Source organism: Pocillopora verrucosa, chromosome 8, assembly GCF_036669915.1.
Source record: "Pocillopora verrucosa isolate sample1 chromosome 8, ASM3666991v2, whole genome shotgun sequence".
Classification (NCBI taxonomy): Eukaryota; Metazoa; Cnidaria; class Anthozoa; order Scleractinia; family Pocilloporidae; genus Pocillopora; species Pocillopora verrucosa.
This window is the reverse complement of record NC_089319.1, coordinates 3,793,127-3,812,619: the sequence shown is the minus strand read 5'-3', so window position 1 is coordinate 3,812,619 and position 19,493 is coordinate 3,793,127. Positions and strand designations below refer to the sequence as shown.

Genomic DNA, 19,493 nt, shown 5'->3' with positions numbered 1-19,493 from the left:
TATAATGATAAACTGGGTGTTTCCAATGTTGATCTTAAATTATGATTCAAACAACCTATAGTGACATAGTGACACGGTATGTCAGTTAATTGCATGTTGATTTGACCAGTTTTCATGTTGCTATTGAAAGTAACACCATGAATTGCTCTTTGTACTTTTCCTCTCAGGTACTTCACCCTCCACCTTACTGTCCACTTCTGGTCACAAAAGAAAACTGGAAGTAAGGCACAGCACTGTGAAACTTCAGGAAAAGAAAGGTGAGTGAAAAGAGACCTTGAAGCCAAGGAAAGGTGAAGAGGAAGCTCAGTTTGTATTAATTTCTAAAGTGAATATGTTCAGTGTGTTCAGCTATGATGTCAAGTGTAAAGAAGTGTGCTTTTGGGATTAAACATTTAAGGTTGCTAGTGTCTGTAGGGTAAAACTGCACTGACAATTATTTGAAATACTTTCAGTTCTTCATCAAAAAGATTCATTTGAAAGAAATTAAAGCCCAATTTATTTTTCGCTCAAGGAATGTTAAGATCAGTTGCTGGAGATGGTAAAACAGTTTTGATAGTAATAAAATGATATTAACAATAATTATAACCATAATCTTAATCATAATAGTATAAAAATAGTATAATGAAGGTTTTTACCTAACCTTAATCATAAACTATGTATTGAAAAACTGACATTGGTGATGTATTTTGGATAAATCTCATGCACTAATTAAATACATATGGTCACATGTTGGTTTGCTGTGTTAATTATTATTTCTCAAAGAAAAGTAACCCCATGAATACATATATTGCTGTAAAAAATTGTAAATTATTCCAGATATGATTGTGCCTGATTCTCTTCTTATGTGAAAGGAATTTGAGTTGGTTTGTGGAATAAACCCTAAGAGTGACCAGCATCTAATTTCTCCCTACAATATCACTCCTGAATCACGCATTAAGGTGATGAGAATAATGGACATGGTCAACAGGGAAAGAAACTTCATTGGCAAACAAATTCACCTTTTCAGCACACTAGGAAATGTATAAGGAGCAGTGTGGATGTAAAGGGTTAAGACAATATACATGAGATACATATGTGAATATCAAATAGATGTTTTGAGCACCTTTTTTAAATCTATCTCTTACTACAAGTTGGTATGCTTGTTTCTAACTATTTATCAGTAGAAATGTTAATATCTCTCTGTATAACTTTATTTTTAGGCATGTTGCCTCTTCCTGGATCTTCCACCTTTGATCCTGAAGAAGAACTAGAAGAGCCACCTATGAAACTCCAAAGAATGAAAGGTGAATAAATGATGCTGTTAAATTAAATTTCATGGTAAAACTAATCTTAGAATACTTAAATACATTTAGTTCTCATTAAAAATGTTTTTTTTAAAGTCAATTATGCCCAATTTAGTTTTCCCTCTCTCTGTGTTTTGCTATAAGGAAATATAGTAAGATGGTAAAGGCTGGGGTTGGTGACAGAAACAGTATATAATGATAAACTGGGTGTTTTCAACGTTGATCTTAAATTATGACTCAAACAACTGATAGTGACACGGTATGTCAGTTAATCGCATGTTGATTTGACCTGTTTTCGTGTTGCGATTAAAAGTAACACAATGAATTGCTCTTTGTACTTTTCCTCTTAGGTACTTCACCCACCACCTTACTGTCCACTTCTGATCACAAAAGAAAACAGGAAGTAAGGCAGAGCACTGTGAAACTTCGGGAAAAGAAAGGTGAGTGAAAAGAGACCTTGAAGCCAAGGAAAGGTGGAGAGGAAGCTCAGTTTGAATTAATTTCTTAAGTGAATATGTTCAGTGTGTTTAGCCATGATGTCAAGTGTAAACAAGTGTGCTTTTGGGATTAAACATTTAAGGTTGCTAGGGTCTGAAGGGTAAAACTAAACTGACAATTATTTGAAATACTTTCAGTTCTTCATTAAAAAGATTAATTTGAGAGGAATTAAAAGCCAATTTATTTATTTATGTTTAGATCAGTGGCAGTAGACGGTAAAATAGTTTTAATAATAATAAAATGATAATAATAATAATTATAATCATGATCATAATCATAATAATAGTATAATAATAGTAAAAAGAAGGTTTTTTTCCAACCTTAATCATAAATTTTGTGTTGAAAAACTGACATTGGTGATGTATTTTGGATAAATCTCATGCACGTATATACAGATGGTCACATGTTGGTTTGCTGTGTTAATTATTATTTCTCAAAGAAAAGTAACACCATGAATACATGTATTGCTGTAAATAATGTAAAATAATGAAAATTATTCCAGATATGATTGTGCCTGATTCTCTTATGTGAAAGGAATTTGAGTTGGTTTGTGGAATAAACCCTAAGAGTGACCAGCATCTAATTCCTCCCTAAAATATCACTCCTGAATCACACATTAAGGTCATGTTAATTTGATCTGTTTTCATGTTGCCATTAAAAGTAACACCATGAATTGCTCTTTGTACCTTTCCTCTCAGGTAGTTCACCCTCCACCTTACTGTCCACTTCTGGTCACAAAAGAAAACTGGAAGTAAGGCACAGCACTGTGAAATTTCAGGAAAAGAAAGGTGAGTGAAAAGAGACCCTGAAGCCAAGGAAAGGTGAAGAGGAAGCTCAGTTTGAATTAATTTCTTAAGTGAATATGTTCAGTGTGTTCAGCCATGATGTCAAGTGTAAAGAAGTGTGCTTTTGGGATTAAACATTTAAGGTTGCTAGGGTCTGAAGGGTAAAACTAAACTGACAATTATTCGAAATACTTTCAGTTCTTTATTAAAAAGATTAATTTGAGAGGAATTAAAAGCCAATTTATTTATTTATGTTTAGATCAGTGGCAGTAGATGGTAAAACAGTTTTAATAATAATAAAATGATAATGATAATAATTATAATCATAATCATAATAATAGTATAATAATAGTATAATGAAGGTTTTTTTCCCAACCTTAATCATAAATTATGTATTGAAAAACTGACATTGGTGGTGTATTTTGGATATATCTCGTGCACTTATATAAATATGGTCACATGTTGGTTTGCTGTGTTAATTATTATTTCTCCAAGAAAAGTAACACCATGAATACAGATATTGCTGTAAATAATGTAAAATAATGAAAATTATTCCAGATATGATTGTGCCTGATTCTCTACTCATGTAAAAGGAATTTGAGTTGGTTTGTGGAATAAACCCTAAGAGTGACCAGCATCTAATTTCTCCCTACAATATCACTCCTGAATCACACATTAAGGTCATGTTAATATGATCTGTTTTCATGTTGCCATTAAAAGTAACACCATGAATTGCTCTTTGTACTTTTCCTCTCAGGTAGTTCACCCTCCACCTTACTGTCCACTTCTGGTCACAAAAGAAAACTGGAAGTAAGGCACAGCACTGTGAAATTTCAGGAAAAGAAAGGTGAGTGGAAAGAGACCTTGAAGCCAAGGAAAGGTGAAGAGGAAGCTCAGTTTGAATTAATTTCTTAAGTGAATATGTTCAGTGTGTTCAACCATGATGTCAAGTGTAAAGAAGTGTGCTTTTGGGATTAAACATTTAAGGTTGCTAGGGTCTGAAGGGTAAAACTAAACTGACAATTATTTGAAATACTTTCAGTTCTTTATTAAAAAGATTAATTTGAGAGGAATTAAAAGCCAATTTATTTATTTATGTTTAGATCAGTGGCAGTAGATGGTAAAACAGTTTTAATAATAATAAAATGATAATGATAATAATTATAATCATAATCATAATAATAGTATAATAATAGTATAATGAAGGTTTTTTTCCCAACCTTAATCATAAATTATGTATTGAAAAACTGACATTGGTGGTGTATTTTGGATAAATCTCGTGCACTTATATACATATGGTCACATGTTGGTTTGCTGTGTTAATTATTATTTCTCCAAGAAAAGTAACACCATGAATACAGATATTGCTGTAAATAATGTAAAATAATGAAAATTATTCCAGATATGATTGTGCCTGATTCTCTACTTATGTAAAAGGAATTTGAGTTGGTTTGTGGAATAAACCCAAGGAGTGACCAGCATCTAATTTCTCCCTACAATATCACTCCTGAATCACACATTAAGGTCATGTTAATATGATCTGTTTTCATGTTGCCATTAAAAGTAACACCATGAATTGCTCTTTGTACTTTTCCTCTCAGGTAGTTCACCCTCCACCTTACTGTCCACTTCTGGTCACAAAAGAAAACTGGAAGTAAGGCACAGCACTGTGAAACTTCAGGAAAAGAAAGGTGAGTGGAAAGAGACCTTGAAGCCAAGGAAAGGTGAAGAGGAAGCTCAGTTTGAATTAATTTCTTAAGTGAATATGTTCAGTGTGTTCAGCCATGATGTCAAGTGTAAAGAAGTGTGCTTTTGGGATGAAACATTTAAGGTTGCTAGGTCTATAGGGTAAACTAAACTGACAATTATTCAAAATACTTTCGGTTCCTCATTAAAAAGATTAATTTGAGAGGAATTAAAACTCAATTTATTTATTTATGTTTAGATTAGTGGCAATAGATGGTAAAACAGTTTTAATAATAATAAAATGATAATAATAATAATTATAATCATAATTATAATCATAATAGTAGTATAATAATAGTATAATGAAGGTTTTTCCCAACCTTAAACAGATGGTCACATTTTGGTTTGCTGTGTTAATTATTATTTCTCAAAGAAAAGTAACCCCATGAATATATGTATTGCTGTAAATAATTTAAAATAATGTAAATTATTCCACACATGATTGTGCCTGATTCTCTACTTATGTGAAAGGAATTTGAGTTGGTTTGTGGAATAAACCCTAAGAGTGACCAGCATCTAATTTCTCCCTACAATATCACTCCTGAATTGCTCATGATGGTGATGAGAATAAAGGACATGGTCAAAAGAGAAGGAAACTTTTGATTGGCAAACAAATTCTCCTTTTCAGCACTCTAGGAAATGTATAAGGAGCAGTGTGGAGAATATGCAGACTGATGTTAGGATGTAAAGGGTTAAAACAATATACATGAGATATATATGTGAATATCAAATAGATGCTTTGAGCACCTTTTTTAAATCTATCTTTAACTACAAGTTGGTATGCTTGTTTCTAACTATTTATGAGTAGAAATGCTAATATCTCTCTGTATAACTTTATTTTTAGGCATGTTGCCTCTTCCTGGATCTTCCACCTTTGATCCTGAAGAAGAACTAGAAGAGCCACGTATGAAACTCCAAGGAATGGAAGGTGAATAAATGATGCTGTTAAATTAAATTTCATGGTAAAACTATTTATTATTTATTAAAAATGAAATAATTTAACCTTTACACCAACCTCTTAGTAGGCTTTTCTAAATGCTCTGTCAGAATTTGATGTCAATTAATTGCGAACAGATTCAAGATTAACTCGCACTTTTTCATGGGAAAGCCTAATTAAAGCAAAACTCACCTGGCGTGATAACCAATCGCGTCACAAGTCAGGCAGATCAATGACTCTTCGTCGAGCATTGGAAAAGTTAATACATAAAGGATTTATGAAAATAAATGCAAGTAACGGTTTCTTTTCAGCTGTAGCGGAATACTCCGATGCGTTGAAAGAATCAATAAAAAGCCAAACCGAGTACCTCGCTCAGGCCTTACCGACCATGTCCAGAATGAGAACAGATGACATATTCACCAACATTCTCATGCAACGTGATAGAAAACCAGTCGAAGATCTTCACGGTCAAAGCAGTGAAAAGCAAATTGAAAGCTCTCAAGAAATTTTCATCTCGACCGATGGGAAACATCCAAAATCTGTTCTTGTCACTGGAAAGGCAGGCATCGGTAAAACACTGTTTTGTCAAAAGCTGATCAGAGATTGGGCTGACAACAAATTGTTTCGATCCAGAGCAAATGCAGAAGTACCTGATTTTAAGTTCGCATACTTGCTCACATTCCGTCAGCTTAATCTACTTGAGGACGACTCTGTTACCTTGGAGGATATCTTAAACCGATCTTCAGTGCTAGATGACCGCTCAAATATCAGCGACTCTATATTTGAGTACATTCTTCATCATTCCGAAGAAGTTTTGGTTATCATCGACGGGTATGACGAGTGTTCACGACGAGAGTACATCGCTAGCGATTGGGATGAAAAGTACCCAAATAACGCCAGAGAGAAAATGCCAGTAGAAGCACTGTGTGCCAAGCTTATCAAAGGAAAAATATTGAGAGATTCGGTCGTCATGATCACGTCAAGACCCGACGAATCTGACGAAATGAAAGCCAAAGACATCCATTTTGATGGAAACTTTGAAATTACAGGATTTTCCGAGCCGCAGGTAAAAGAATACATCGGAAAGTATTTCAAAAACAGCGACCGAATGAAAAACATTGTAATGGACCACATTACAAAGAATGTCAATCTTGTCAGCTTTGCCCACATTCCTGTGCTTTGTTTTCTTATGTGCTCCTACTTTGAATATACTCTACAGCAACCAAAGAAGAATAATCCTCTCCCAGTGAAAACAAGTGACCTTTATGATGGAGTGGTCAACATGTTCGTGCGAAGACACGATAGAAAGAAAAGAGCCTCTCTCAAGAAGACTCTGGATGAATTATCAAAGCTGGCAGCTCAACTCCTTGAGGAGAGAAAGTTTCTTTTCCTTAAAGAGGATTTGAAAACTTTGAACTTAAGAAGTCTGTGTGGAAGCGGTCTTCTTCATTGCGGTCCTCCTTTCAGAAAATCTTTTTCTGAGACGACTAAACATTTTTGTTTTACACATTTGACTCTTCAAGAGTACTTGGCGGCTCGTTGGTTTGTAAAGACAAGAACTATCCCCCCCAGACATGTGTCTACAGAAGTAGTTCCATTTATGTCCGGTATTTTGTCCAACCAAAAAGACAACGCATTTGAGGAAAATTTGATTACCGACACATTTCTCAGCGACGACTTAATGGCAAATGAAGCTACAAGGGGGCTTTTAGTTTCTAAATGTCTCCTACAATATGGAGACATTGAGTTTGCCAAGGGAATAGTTGAGAGATTTCACGACAAATTCTGCATAAGCAATAGATTTTTTGATCATTCTGGACCCGGAAGAAGAAATGTGGACTGCACTGCTGTGTCTTTTGCACTAAATGTTTTTGGTGCACTGAGTGCAGAGAATGAATCTGAATGGAATACAATCACCACACTTAAACTAACTTCTTGCACGGTCACCGATGCCGCTGTTGCCAGTCTATGCCAAGCATTACAGACACCAACATGTAAAGTCACCAAACTATATATGAGTGTTAATCAAATCACCGATGCCGGTGTTGCCAGTCTATGTCAAGCACTACAGACACCATCATGTAAAGTCACCGAACTTTATCTGTGTTATAATCAGATCACCGATGCCGGTGTTACCAGTCTATGTCAAGCATTACAGACACCAACATGTAAAGTCACCAAACTTTATCTGGATAAAAATCCTATCACCGATGCCGGTGTTGCCAGTCTATGTCAAGCATTAAAGACACCAACATGTAAAGTCACCAAGCTTAGTCTGCGTTCAAATCGGATCACCGATGCCGGTGTTGCCAGTCTATGTCAAGTATTACAAACACCGACATCTAAAGTCACCAAACTTGATCTGGGTTTTAATCGGATCACCGATGTCGGTGTTGCCAGTCTATCTCAAGCATTACAGACACCAACATGTAAAGTCACCAAACTTAAGCTGAATTATAATGAGATCACCGATGCCGGTGTTGCCAGTCTATCTCAAGCATTACAGACACCAACATGTAAAGTCACCGACCTTTATCTGGATGAAAATGAGATCACCGATGCCGGTGTTACCAGTCTATGTCAAGCATTACAGATACCAAATTGTAAAGTCACCAAACTTCATCTGGGTAATGTGATCACCGATGCCGGTGTTGTCAGTCTATGTAAAGCATTACAGACACCAACATGTAAAGTCACCAAACTTCATCTGGATGGTAATCAGATCACCGATGCCGGTGTTGCCAGTCTATGTCAAGCATTACACACACCATCATGTAAAGTCACCACACTTAATCTGTATGATAATGAGATCACCGATGCTGGTGTTGCCAGTCTATGTCAAGCATTACAGACACCATCCTGTAAAGTCACCACACTTAATCTGTATGGTAATAAGATCACCGATGCTGGTGTTGCCAGTCTATGTCAAGCATTACAGACACCAACATGTAAAGTCACCGAACTTGATCTGGGTGATAATCAGATCACCGATGCAAGTGTTGCCAGCCTATGTCAAGCATTACAGACACCAACGTGTAAAGTTACCAAACTTAATCTGGAGGACAATCAAATCACCGATGCCGCTATAGACCGTCCAATGAATATTTTAGGGTACACAAGGATTGACTTAGGAGACTTAGGTGGTTGGGAGTACACTCGATAAGCTGGAAACCACTCCGCTTCGCGTCGTGGTTTCCCACGCTTATCTCGTGTTCTCCCAACCTCCCGCGTGTTTACATCAGGCTATGTAAACACGGAAACAATTTTACATTTCTTTTATAAAATAACTAATGAAAGATGAACGAAAACCGTGTTTACATACGCTCATGTAAAATGGTTTTATGGTCAATCAGAGCGCCCGTACTATTTGAATTATTTTATAAAATGCCAATAGCAAACACTTTCAAGCGGTAAACGCTTTATCTTTTTGTTGTTCTTAAAATGCATTTGTTACTTGATATTTCTATGAATTATAGATTTTCATAAGAAAATCACAAGATTTTGAGTACACCTTGGGATAAATTAGCACAAGTGAACTGTTCAAAGGCTAACCAAATTGCACGAGCCCGTAAGGCGTGTAAAATTTTTAGTTCTTTAAAAATATACTAGTATTGATTTAACTTACCTAACCCTAACCTTAACCCTAACCTTAACCCTAACCCTAACCTTAACCCCAGCCCTAACCCTAACCCTAACCCTAGCAGTAGCCCTAACCGTAACCTAACCGTAATTGTACGCAGAACAACGTGATTGTTTGTTAATAATGTACATGCTAAACTGTGTTTTCCTCTTTGTGGAGTTTATTTCGTGTCATATCTTACTGGGTCGGTCGCTTTCCTTTGTGCTGTTGCCGGAGTAGTTAGGGTTTCGCATGTCTCAGTCATTAGACAGCCCAAGTTAGCATTTTGTGAGATCGCGAATATTGCCTATCATGACCGGTTAAGGGCCAGACAAATGGGGGGCGGGGGGAGGAAGGGATGGAGTGAGGGAAATAACCTTGATAATATCCGTCTTTTTGTCTTCTTTCCGAACTTATGTGATCACGACAGTAATTTAACCCTTTATTTCCAATTTTAAAAGAGTTCAAATCTATTTGCATCACTGAGAGAGCGTAGAGCCGAGTCAGAATTCGGTCTTCGTGAAGTTTTTGTTTTCGTGTTATTTTCACGACCGTTCTAAATATTCCCCACCTTATTTTCCGCCTTAGAGTATACTTTAATCGACTTGGACTTCTTAGATTCGCTAAGAGTAGGCGCCGGAATCTCACGTTTATTTTACAACTCTAGAATATAAGAATTCCAGCCGATTGAAAGCCCATCTTTGGGTCTCAACATCTCTGCCTAACCCCTCTGTTTTCTTCAACCTTACCACCGTAAATTATCGATCTCTGAGCGTGTTCGTTAATTGGGACATATTCCAAAATCCTCCTTTAACTTTCTGTGCATCCCTGCGACTAAACAGTTCCCCGCCCTACCCAGGTCTAGTCATCGTTTAACTGGGATTCATTGAGTCTTTGACTCCTAATCGAGTATAACTTTTTGAACTTGACATCCAAATGCTTAGATTATGGCTATTTTTACTGAAGATTCAAACGGATACTACGGGTACTAATCACAAAAAAAAAGTTCCTAATTTTGTTCAAAGTTCAGGAGAATTGTGATGACCAGTCTATTAATAAAACCCACCAACAGTCCTCTTCCTTTCCTAGCTTTAACATAACGGAAAAAAGGAACAAAGCAATACGACTATAACAAAGTGAAAACCTTTATTTCACCACATGCCTAATTGCCATCACCAAAAATGTTTCGTTTCGTAAGTGGGAATTTGATCTGAATCGCAATCAAAGGAGAGTGTCTTTCCTAGAGCGCGACGTCCTATGCCCGAATATACGCTAGCTACGTTCAAATTACTCTGATTGTGTTCTTGTTATTTTACTAATATGCAAAGGCGAGCTAACTTTATGAAATTCAGCCTATTACCTCCAAAATATTTACATCATCGTCAATTTTCTGAGGCATTTTTAATTTGAGAATATCAAATCAAAATTTGTTTTGGTTGTCTGTTTCCTTTCTTGTTTTCTTTGTCACTTCATAAACTGTTGAAGAAACTTCCTAAGCAATGTTTTAATTTCCAACTTCCTTTCGCAAAATGCGGGGCAACGACCTAAGGTGTTTAACCTTTCGATTAACCTCGGTTCTCCTTTTAGGATCGTTATGGCTGCTCCAAGGTAAACTTCAATGACCAGAGCGACTTCGCCTCCACCAACACAGACATAGGGCCAGGTTTTCAACCTGACAATCATCTATCCCAAAATGACGCATACTATTTTTCACTTCAGCGAACCAATGAAGTTGTCTAAATTGTATTCTGTTTCATACTGTTCCTCGTCCCATAGCTCTCCCAAATTTTCAATCATAGTTTTGAGCGAAGTCTTCCCAGTTGCACTCGACTGTTGTGCGCTTGGTTTTTCTCTCTTCTTTGCTTGGTCGACCGAAAAGAGATCCAGGAGTTGTCCAGTATCCATGGTCAATAGGCTCGAGTTGTCTTGCGAGATCATTGTGTTGGTGATGTTCAGTTTAAACTTCTGAAGTCTAACAGAAAAAAAAAAGTCCAACTTGAAGACTCAATTTATAAAATATCTAATTGTATAGTATGTTTTCACTTGACAATTGGGTTTAGAAACGAGCGGACAATGAGAATGTCTTTCATAAGTTTGAGAACAAAGGAAGACGCAAAAGAGGTGTTGACTGTTCTATCCACCTTGGGGAAATTGGGTAGCTGACTACAAGTTGTTATTAAAAACTGGATCATTGGATAATGCAATTCAAGAGTTTTCATTGGATTAGCCATCATGAGTTACGAGTCATCACGCGCGTGCACGAAGACGAGTTAAATCGGAAGTGTTTTTATGCATTGTAACATTCCGTTTTTCTTACAAAATAAAGCTAGGAAGATTTATTTATAGTTTGGGGCATATTTGATAAAAGGGTCAACCTACTCGCCCTTGTTGGATATGAGATGATTATCGCCAACGAGGCCCGTCATTTCATATCCAACGCGCACTCGAGGAATAATTCAAAATAAGTAGAAATAAAAAATACCACTAAATACAAAAATCCTTGAAATTTACGCACAGCTGCTTGAATATTCATCTCCTGTCCACAACTATCAAATATTGTCCAAAACTATTATACATCGACCCAGTGGCGCACTTTGATTGTTGGCCATAGCAACAGACTGACCTGTAGCGGACTCAGTTCACAGTAGTAATCTTGAATGATCTTAGGTGGAAGATCTTGCAGTACATCTTCTTTCAGGCGCCTCAATAGGAATGGTAAAACCTGACGATGAAGAGCCTCCATAGCCAGGGCCCCTAAGAAAGGGACACATGTGTCAATACAGACCAACTGACCACGGTATCATCTCATTTATGACCCACAACGCTATGAAATCTTATATTACTGACAGGCAAACAGTCTAATGGTAGAAGACCTTCATTTTCTACTTTTTCATCAAAATCATCGCCGAGGAGGGACAACTTTCTTTAGGGCGTGGTCTTTGGAATGAAAAGGGTGAGACCGGCGGGAAATTCAGGGTAAAACCGTCTAACATTTCAGTCAAATACACGAAGTATTAAACCTATGATAGCCGAAAAACGGGAGCGTCTTGCAGAGGCCGGTTTCTTTCTTTTTTACTGGTGAAGCACAACATCTATTGTCCTTTTTGTTCAACAAACGCTAAGCCAGATGTCAGGGTGCTGAGGTGACTAACACGTGTATCTAGTGGCTCCGTGGAACTCTTGAGTGACGGAAAGAGGATTGGAGCTCTGACGTTCATTTTACTGTTTAGACTGCCTTATTTTTCATCAAGGACCAAAAGCTACGCAGGTTGTGTGTTGACTACTTAGAGCTCAATCCATGGACACTCACCAGCCTCTTGTTCCTTAAAGGACAATTTTACGTCTCTGTAGAATGGGTTTACCAAACCGAGACTGAAACTGCTTTTCACTTCCGAGAAAACCAGACATTAAGAAACCAAAACAATGACCACAGCTCCAGGACATTACTCTGAAAATAAAACATGAGCATGTCATGAACGTAAAGCACTGTATCATATCTTTGCAAGATTAAAAGAAGTAAAGCAATACAAAAAACTACAAAATTACGCTACCGTACAGAAAGATAACTCATAACAAAGGAGTATGGTGAGAATGAAACAAAAATGAACGACACATTAGAACGAGCAAGTCTCGATTGTCTTAATATTTAATCTTGTGACGTAGAATACTTTAGAAACATGAACAACGTTTTGCTGTTCGACAGAAGCTGCTGTTGACATTTCCTTACATTATACAAGGCAGAAGAAAATATTTATCCTCCTCTTCGTAAGTAAGTGAAGAAGATTTTAAGATCTACATGTGGAATAGCTGTGGGAACAGTGACTCGTCATCTTCCCATATTTAAATCGCATAGCTTCATTTGCTTAATAAAAGCCCCTCAATTCGTACCTGGATTGGTGTTCCCGAGAGTATAAGTCGATGACTGGCTCGTAGCTGCTTAATGACTTTAGGAAACTGGGAGGAAAGAAAAAAAATCAAATTGAAAAAACCTGGAGCTCAAGCCGCCCACTATGTCGTGTCCACATCAATGACGATGCAGCACAAAGAGCTTGTTTACGATTCCGTCCTAACTACGTAAAGGGGCCGATACTCGTAGGAACTTCTTACCGACCGCCTTTAATTTGAATACTGGACTACATAGCTACTGTTCCATTTCGGACGATTCGAAATCATTCTCAAGCAACAACCATCAGTGAAACTTCAATGATAAAAAGGAGAACCTGTTTAAATCCTGTCAGAGAGATAACACATGGAGAATACCAAATATACGATATCTTCGTCTCCACCTGCTTTTTTCTGTCAGGGAATTATCATCGGTCTCCTCAACGTTTGCTTTCTAGAGGAAAGACCAAAACGTAACCTACCTTTGTTTTTCCATTCTTTATAATGTGGCCCTCGTCAAGGACACAATAGTTCCAGTGCACTGATCTGTTCGGACGAAACAAACGAGACATTTCGTTGAAATAACTGCTGTGCCTTAACAATGTGTATTTTCAATTACCCTTCAGTAACTCTCCTTACCTGAAGAATTCACTATCGTACGATGCCACGACTAAACTGTGACTTTTGACCTTGTTACGTAGTCTGCGAAGAGAAAAGAAGGCAAAAAAATTGTTTTCAATGGTCGAATTTTATCTCGGCTTTCATGAAATCAAATAGTTCCGTTTTCTAAATGCTGCAGTTTAAATTGCACTTTATGCCAACTGTTCCCTCACCCTACAAATCTGTAACTGATAGTGAGCTTTCGGCAGACTGTGTGCTACCTTCGATAGGAGACAAGCTACCCTCGTCGCACACCGTTCAGTACATTATTTGAAACAGAGGCCATTAGTTTAAAATTCCAACATGAATAAAGGCTTCGTGTTCGCTGTTTTCTTTGAGCACCCTACCTGTTGATATTTTCTCAGCTCAGCTTTGATAGGAACAGGAATAGTGTAATTCTCCACCTTTTTACCGTCCAAAAATTGCTCAAGAAATTTTCGTTCCTTCTGTTTTTGCTCCACCATAGCTTTGAACATGCGGGGCAGGTCAGGAATACCAGACTACAGAAAACAACAGTCGAATATTGGCGAAAATGAATATGGAGTTAAGGAACCGATAAAATGGTCATATGGTTCCAGTTTAGGACTGCATGTTTTTCTATCCAAGCTCCGTCGAAATAAAATTACGGACACTTCAGTATGAATTACATACAAATCTCAAGCTGCAAGAGATATGTCCTCTTTGTTTTTTTTTCCGCCGTTCCCATTAGAGGTGTCGTCCAACTAAGAACATTACAACGAAGATGAGGTGCACGAACCATCAAACCATTGCTTTAATTAATGACATTTCCGTCAAAACTCTTGCTTAGATAGACAGGGTATATTCCAACAAAATAAAAGACAAGGCACACAACGGCAAGCTGGGTAAAATGTAGAATAGTAATGCGCTCAGTTACTGTCGCAGTAAAAGACTTAAGACTACTTCGAATTAACCTAAACTACCTCAAGAGGCAGAAGCCTAATAAGTGTGGCAAAAAAGTATGTGGCCATAATTCGAAAATCCTCACACTGATAACTCATCCGTCCAAGCACAGGCACCACCAGGAGAACAACGTGCGGCACCGCACCCATTCCGAGCCGATAAATTAGTTAAGGATACCAAAAAACGTGTGTACATTGAAAACACAGCGATCTACTCCTAAGAAGCAATGGACCAGTCACTATTTGTCACTGGGGGGGAGGGGGAGGATTTTGGGAGAGATCACATGGTTTTCAGGGGGGATTGAGAGGGGGGGGGGAAATCAGTCGTCGCTAACAGAGTCTTTGGGGGGGGACTATGGAAAACTAACTGTTAATGAAGGGAGGGGGGTAATAAGAATACTGAAGAACTAAGGAGGGGGGGACCAGGTAAATTTTATTGTGACACGACCTGAGACTTTTTTTCAGTTGAATCATTCATACCACATCTGTACACAGGCAATATACACTAAATTTAGACGGAAACGCCATTTCTGCATCAATTTTGGTGCACCACAATATCTCTCTCAAGCATAACAATTGTAATCAGCTTTTTAAGGATACAAGATATAGCTTCTATTGCTCCTTGTCCATTCCTGATGACAACAGTAGTGCCCATCAGTGATACGATATCTTTTACCACTGTCTTTATGGTATCTCCAATGGACAAAGTACACAGGACACCCAGGCACCTAGCTGCCAAGTGTCGCACTGCAATGTAAGGGTGCTCAAGGCACAGTAGTATATTGAGGCGCAAATCTAAAATCTAAAAGGCAAAAATTAAGGTTACAACGAAATATCCAAATTGGTCTTAAAAACTAAATATCCAAATTGGTCTTGCAACCTTTGAAAACTGGCATGTCTATATATCTATTGATTGCTTTTGTTGAGCAGACTTTGTAGACTTTCTACCAAGTAAACTTTGTTACTGGCAAAAAGGAAAAAAATTAAACTAGCTGTCATACATGCATGTACCCTGAGCCTTTTAAATGTAAATCTTCGTTGAATTTAAAGTTTTCTGTCACTTTGATTTTACCACCTATCCCGCTTCTGTGGTGATACATGGTTTGAACAGGTACTTTATTTCATGAAGGTAAATCTAGAAAAGGAAAGAGCACAACAACTTTTGAGTAGGACCTCCTTTTCAAATGGCACTAGAAGGAGGCTAACTAAGAAAACCAAAATGAGGAAACTTGCTAACAGTGATCAATGTTACCTTAGATAAGAGTTTCACACACATTTTGGGTGTCAATACTTCAAGAACTTGTAAGTACCGTAGTTATTCGGTTATAAGGCGCACTCGGCCATAAGACGCACCCCCAATTCGGCAACTTCATTATTGCCTGTTTTCAAACTGAAAATACCGCTAAAATACTTGGTTATAAGGCGCACCGTTTTTTGGGGAGTAAAGATCGGTCAAGTTTATTGTAAATTCTTTCATAAACTTACAAAAAAGTGAAAAAGTCGCGTATTGATTTTAGTTTACCGTTAATTAACAAAAGCAGAATTGTCGCACACGTAACCATGCGCACAAACAAAAGCCTTGATTAAACAAGAATTCACGTACCGCCGAGAATGCAGGTCTCAGTGCACAAAAAAGGCTGAATGGAGGAAGAAGGTATTTATCTCTTCGCTTGTTTATTTTCGTTTCGTTTTGTGACGTATCAAATTACTAAGCACGCGCCCTTCGCTCGTCTTTTTAGAACCACCATACTTATAAAAGTCAATGACCAACACTGTGTGTCCTTTTATTTGCTTGAAATCGTACCAGTAACTGTGATAAAAAAAAATTGTTTCGGGAAAACATTCGCCTTTAAGACGCACCCAAACTTTGGCAGTAATTTTTAGCAGAAATTAGGAATTTCTTGAAAAAAACGGTACGCCTTATAACCGAATAACTACAGTAGTTTACCAGATTTTGGGCTTCATTATCCAGACCAATAAGTTTTCTGGATTTAGGACAACAAGAAAATATAAGAACATGGAAAGAAATTTTTAAGATTTAAGGTTGATATGTCCTAATCTTTAATACTTTGGAATTCTACATTGTACTATTCAGTCTCTCTCGTGGCACATTAGTTGTATCTTTCCAAAAGTCAAACATATAAGTTGGACTTCCATGAGCAGCTCAAGGAATTTCCTCTGGCTAAAAATCATTGAATCACTGATTATAGAACATCATGTTTTATGTCAGTCAGCAGGCTTCCAATCTATTGACTAAAAGAGTAAAGTGGAGTCAATACTGGTTGGGTCACAATCATTCACACAGGAGAGCTTATCATGGACTCTTATTTCATACGTGCTGAGATTTTACACTGTGAAGTCCTATTGATTATGTCTCTGATTGGATGAACCATGTTACAGTCGCTCGCTTGCAATCTTCGATGGGGTAAGTACTAAAACAAGAAACGACCTAAAACCACCTAAAACCACCTACAACCACCTACAACCATCTACAACCACCTCAAAAATTTCAACAACCACCTACAACCACCTCGAAAACATCTACAACCACTTGCAAACTATCTAAAACCATCTAAAACAAGGCATAAATGTCTAAAATAAGGCGAAACGACATGTCATGTACACGAAATACGAGAATCGAACGAAACCTCTACCTCCCCCTGAAATCTTACTCTCCCTGGTCCCATGTATAATCAACCATCTCACGAAATGAAATGCGATAGCATGCTAATTATTTTATATTCCCTCAGCAAAAGACTTAAAGAACTTTACAAAATCGCATTTCATTTCGTGAGATGGTTGATTATACATGGGACCAGGGAGAGTAAGATTTCAGGGGGAGGTAGAGGTTTCGTTCGATTCTCGTATTTCGTGTACGTGACATGTCGTTTCGCCTTATTTTAGACATTTATGCCTTGTTTTAGATAGTTTGCAAGTGGTTGTAGATGTTTTTGAGGTGGTTGTTGAAATTTTTGAGGTGGTTGTAGATGGTTGTAGGTGGTTGTAGCTGGTTTTAGGTGGTTTTAGGTCGTTCCTTGTTTTAGTACTTACCTCTTCGATGGTCAGTAGAAAAATATCTCAGTATGTATGAAATTGATGCATTGCAACTTGTGAATAAAAAGTGTTCTTGCACACTTCTTCTTCTTGGAATAATCGGTACAAGATACACCCCAAATTAATTATAAATTTCAATACTATTCTCTTAACATTCAAATCAAGCTAAAAAAAGTAATGATGCCAAACAAACTTTGTTCATTCAATTGGTCTTACATATCCCTATGAAATCCCCCTGATCCAATTCAAGGAGCCCATGCACAGTACTAACTTAACAACAGTACTAATTGGTGTTAACTATGTTTGTCACCTGCTGCTTTCGAAAAGCCTGTGCCCAACGAACTTTGCATGATAGCCACGTGTTGTTTAGATAGTTCTGAACATTTGGTTTGTCTTTGTAAAGCTGAGATTCTTTCAAAGCGTTCATTCGCTTTTCGAATTTGTCTACTGTGTTAGCATAGGTGATGCTCTTCATAAGCTTTAAAAATATCTCTCGCTCAGCAGACGAAAGGCAATTCTTCTTTGACTTGGAGAAGCGGTGCATAGCTTGTAATCTATGGAAATCACAAATGTACGGCAAACTTTGGGGAAAGTGTTCTTCGAGGGCAGCCATTTCTGCACCGGAATAATCCACCATGAAGTACGCCGGATTGCACGCTGGGTTCCATCCCTTGATTATAGCAAGTGCTTCCCTTATAGTGGCTTGATCTTCGGACTGGCACATGGATTCAGCCACAACCTTATATCCCACGTTGGTATGTACACAAACTAAAAAAGTGAAATTGCGTACCTTGTCGTTTTGTACGTGGCGTCCATCAGGGCCAGTTAACTACCACATCTTTCGAGCATTCGTTGTTGCCATGGCTCTTGATGTACAAAGGGGAAGGTTTCCTCAGCAATTCCAGGTCTTGGTTCATCTTTTCCGTTAATGACAGCGTCTCTGGTTCGGTAAAAGAAGTTGCTTTTGGGAGACTTAGTTTGCCAGTCTTCTATTTTTTTACCTAATGCTTCTTGGTCGTCATCGCAATACTTCACTGCTGAAATCGCCTTGGCAATGTGGTTGCGCACGTCCTGGCCACATGGGTAGTATCGGCTATTTGTTTTCTTTGGTCTTCGTTTCTCGGGATGGCCGGAAAATAGATCCTCTCGAACGTATTTATCAAGAGACCTTTGCACCTCAGAAAAGTTGGTTATGTTTTGGTTTACAAGGACATAGATTTTGTCAAGTACGGAAACTAAACCCTAAGTCACTCTTCGGTTTGTCATTGATTTCTTTTAGAATAGCCCTCTTAGCCATAACCAAGCTATCATCCGACAGGAACTTTGCTTTGTCGATGAAGTAATCGTTGTACATCCAAATACATCGAATCTGCATGATGGCGGGGCAATCCAATTTTCTAGAATTCTGCGAGGGTATTCTAGTTTTTTTTTGCATAGTCGTGTACATTAGTGTTGTCACTCTTGCAGGTATAACTTCCTCGGGTATCCTAATTGGTACAGAAGATTTTAATATAGGTCACGGCTGTGTTCTATGGGGGCAAAATTAAATTACATTATTCTTCCAGAAGCGATATTATCTGGGACATCGCAAATAGAAAATTAATCAGTCCATTTGAATAAGCTTAAATTCAACCTCTGGACTCTCAGTTTCCGTTATCATTTCTCGATTGACCTCTTTTTTTACTTAAAATTTGAATGTTTGTTAATTCATTTACTGTAATTGTAACCAACCTTTGTAGATCCATGTATACAATGTTGAACTTCACTGCCAGAGATTGAAAAGGGATGGCCAAACAACTGTATGGGGACATTTCCGCGGTTGTTTTTCAAGTACGGGAGTTGCTGTCAAATGAAATCAGATAGAGTTGTTAAGCAACATGTCTTATTGTTTACGTGCAAAAGTGGCACTAAGAACTAGACCTTTGACCCAAACCTTTCAACCAAAGCCACTGTTGGCTGCTTCTAAACCAAATAGACCTTTTAGGTAGAGATAAATCGATAAAAAATAATAACAACAGCAATAACAACAAACACAAAGAAACTGAAATGAAATAATATACAGATATAAGCAAGTTAAGACGTAGCATCTTGCAAATCGTGTAAGACTGC

The 19,493-nt window shown here is 37.7% G+C and overlaps 2 protein-coding genes and 2 pseudogenes across 2 annotated transcripts in view; 1 reads left to right on the top strand and 3 right to left on the bottom strand.

The window, feature by feature from the left end:
• LOC131791001 (NACHT, LRR and PYD domains-containing protein 4-like) overlaps window positions 1–19,493 on the top strand; it is a 69,840-nt gene that overhangs the window by 5,619 nt on the left and 44,728 nt on the right. The window contains exons 5-11 of the mRNA XM_066170779.1: window positions 168–257; window positions 1,200–1,283; window positions 1,634–1,723; window positions 2,480–2,569; window positions 3,324–3,413; window positions 4,168–4,257; window positions 5,157–5,240. Of these exons, the coding sequence (XP_066026876.1) occupies window positions 168–257; window positions 1,200–1,283; window positions 1,634–1,723; window positions 2,480–2,569; window positions 3,324–3,413; window positions 4,168–4,257; window positions 5,157–5,240 (618 nt within the window). The remainder of the gene's footprint in view (window positions 1–167; window positions 258–1,199; window positions 1,284–1,633; window positions 1,724–2,479; window positions 2,570–3,323; window positions 3,414–4,167; window positions 4,258–5,156; window positions 5,241–19,493) is intronic.
• Window positions 10,579–13,696, bottom strand: LOC131791003 (TATA-binding protein-associated factor 172-like; annotated as a pseudogene).
• Window positions 13,650–16,470, bottom strand: LOC136282794 (TATA-binding protein-associated factor 172-like). Its single transcript, XM_066170720.1, has 6 exons — window positions 16,412–16,470; window positions 16,268–16,315; window positions 15,583–15,637; window positions 14,918–15,132; window positions 14,352–14,487; window positions 13,650–13,910 (listed from the first exon to the last, which is right to left on the bottom strand). The coding sequence occupies exons 1-6, from the start codon at window positions 16,468–16,470 to the stop codon at window positions 13,701–13,703; spliced, it is 723 nt and encodes a 240-aa protein (XP_066026817.1). The 3' UTR covers window positions 13,650–13,700.
• LOC136282839 (uncharacterized) lies at window positions 17,668–19,263 on the bottom strand (annotated as a pseudogene).

Coding starts and splice junctions, on each gene's coding strand:
- LOC136282794 (XM_066170720.1), bottom strand. CDS start 16,470: ATGTTTGACTTTTGGAAAGATACAACTAATGTGCCACGAGAGAGACTG. Junction 15,133..15,582: donor GTGTGAAACTCTTATCTAAG/GTAACATTGATC, acceptor TTTGCCTTTTAG/ATTTTAGATTTGCGCCTCAA. Junction 14,488..14,917: donor ATATCTTGTATCCTTAAAAA/GCTGATTACAAT, acceptor ACTAATTTATCG/GCTCGGAATGGGTGCGGTGC.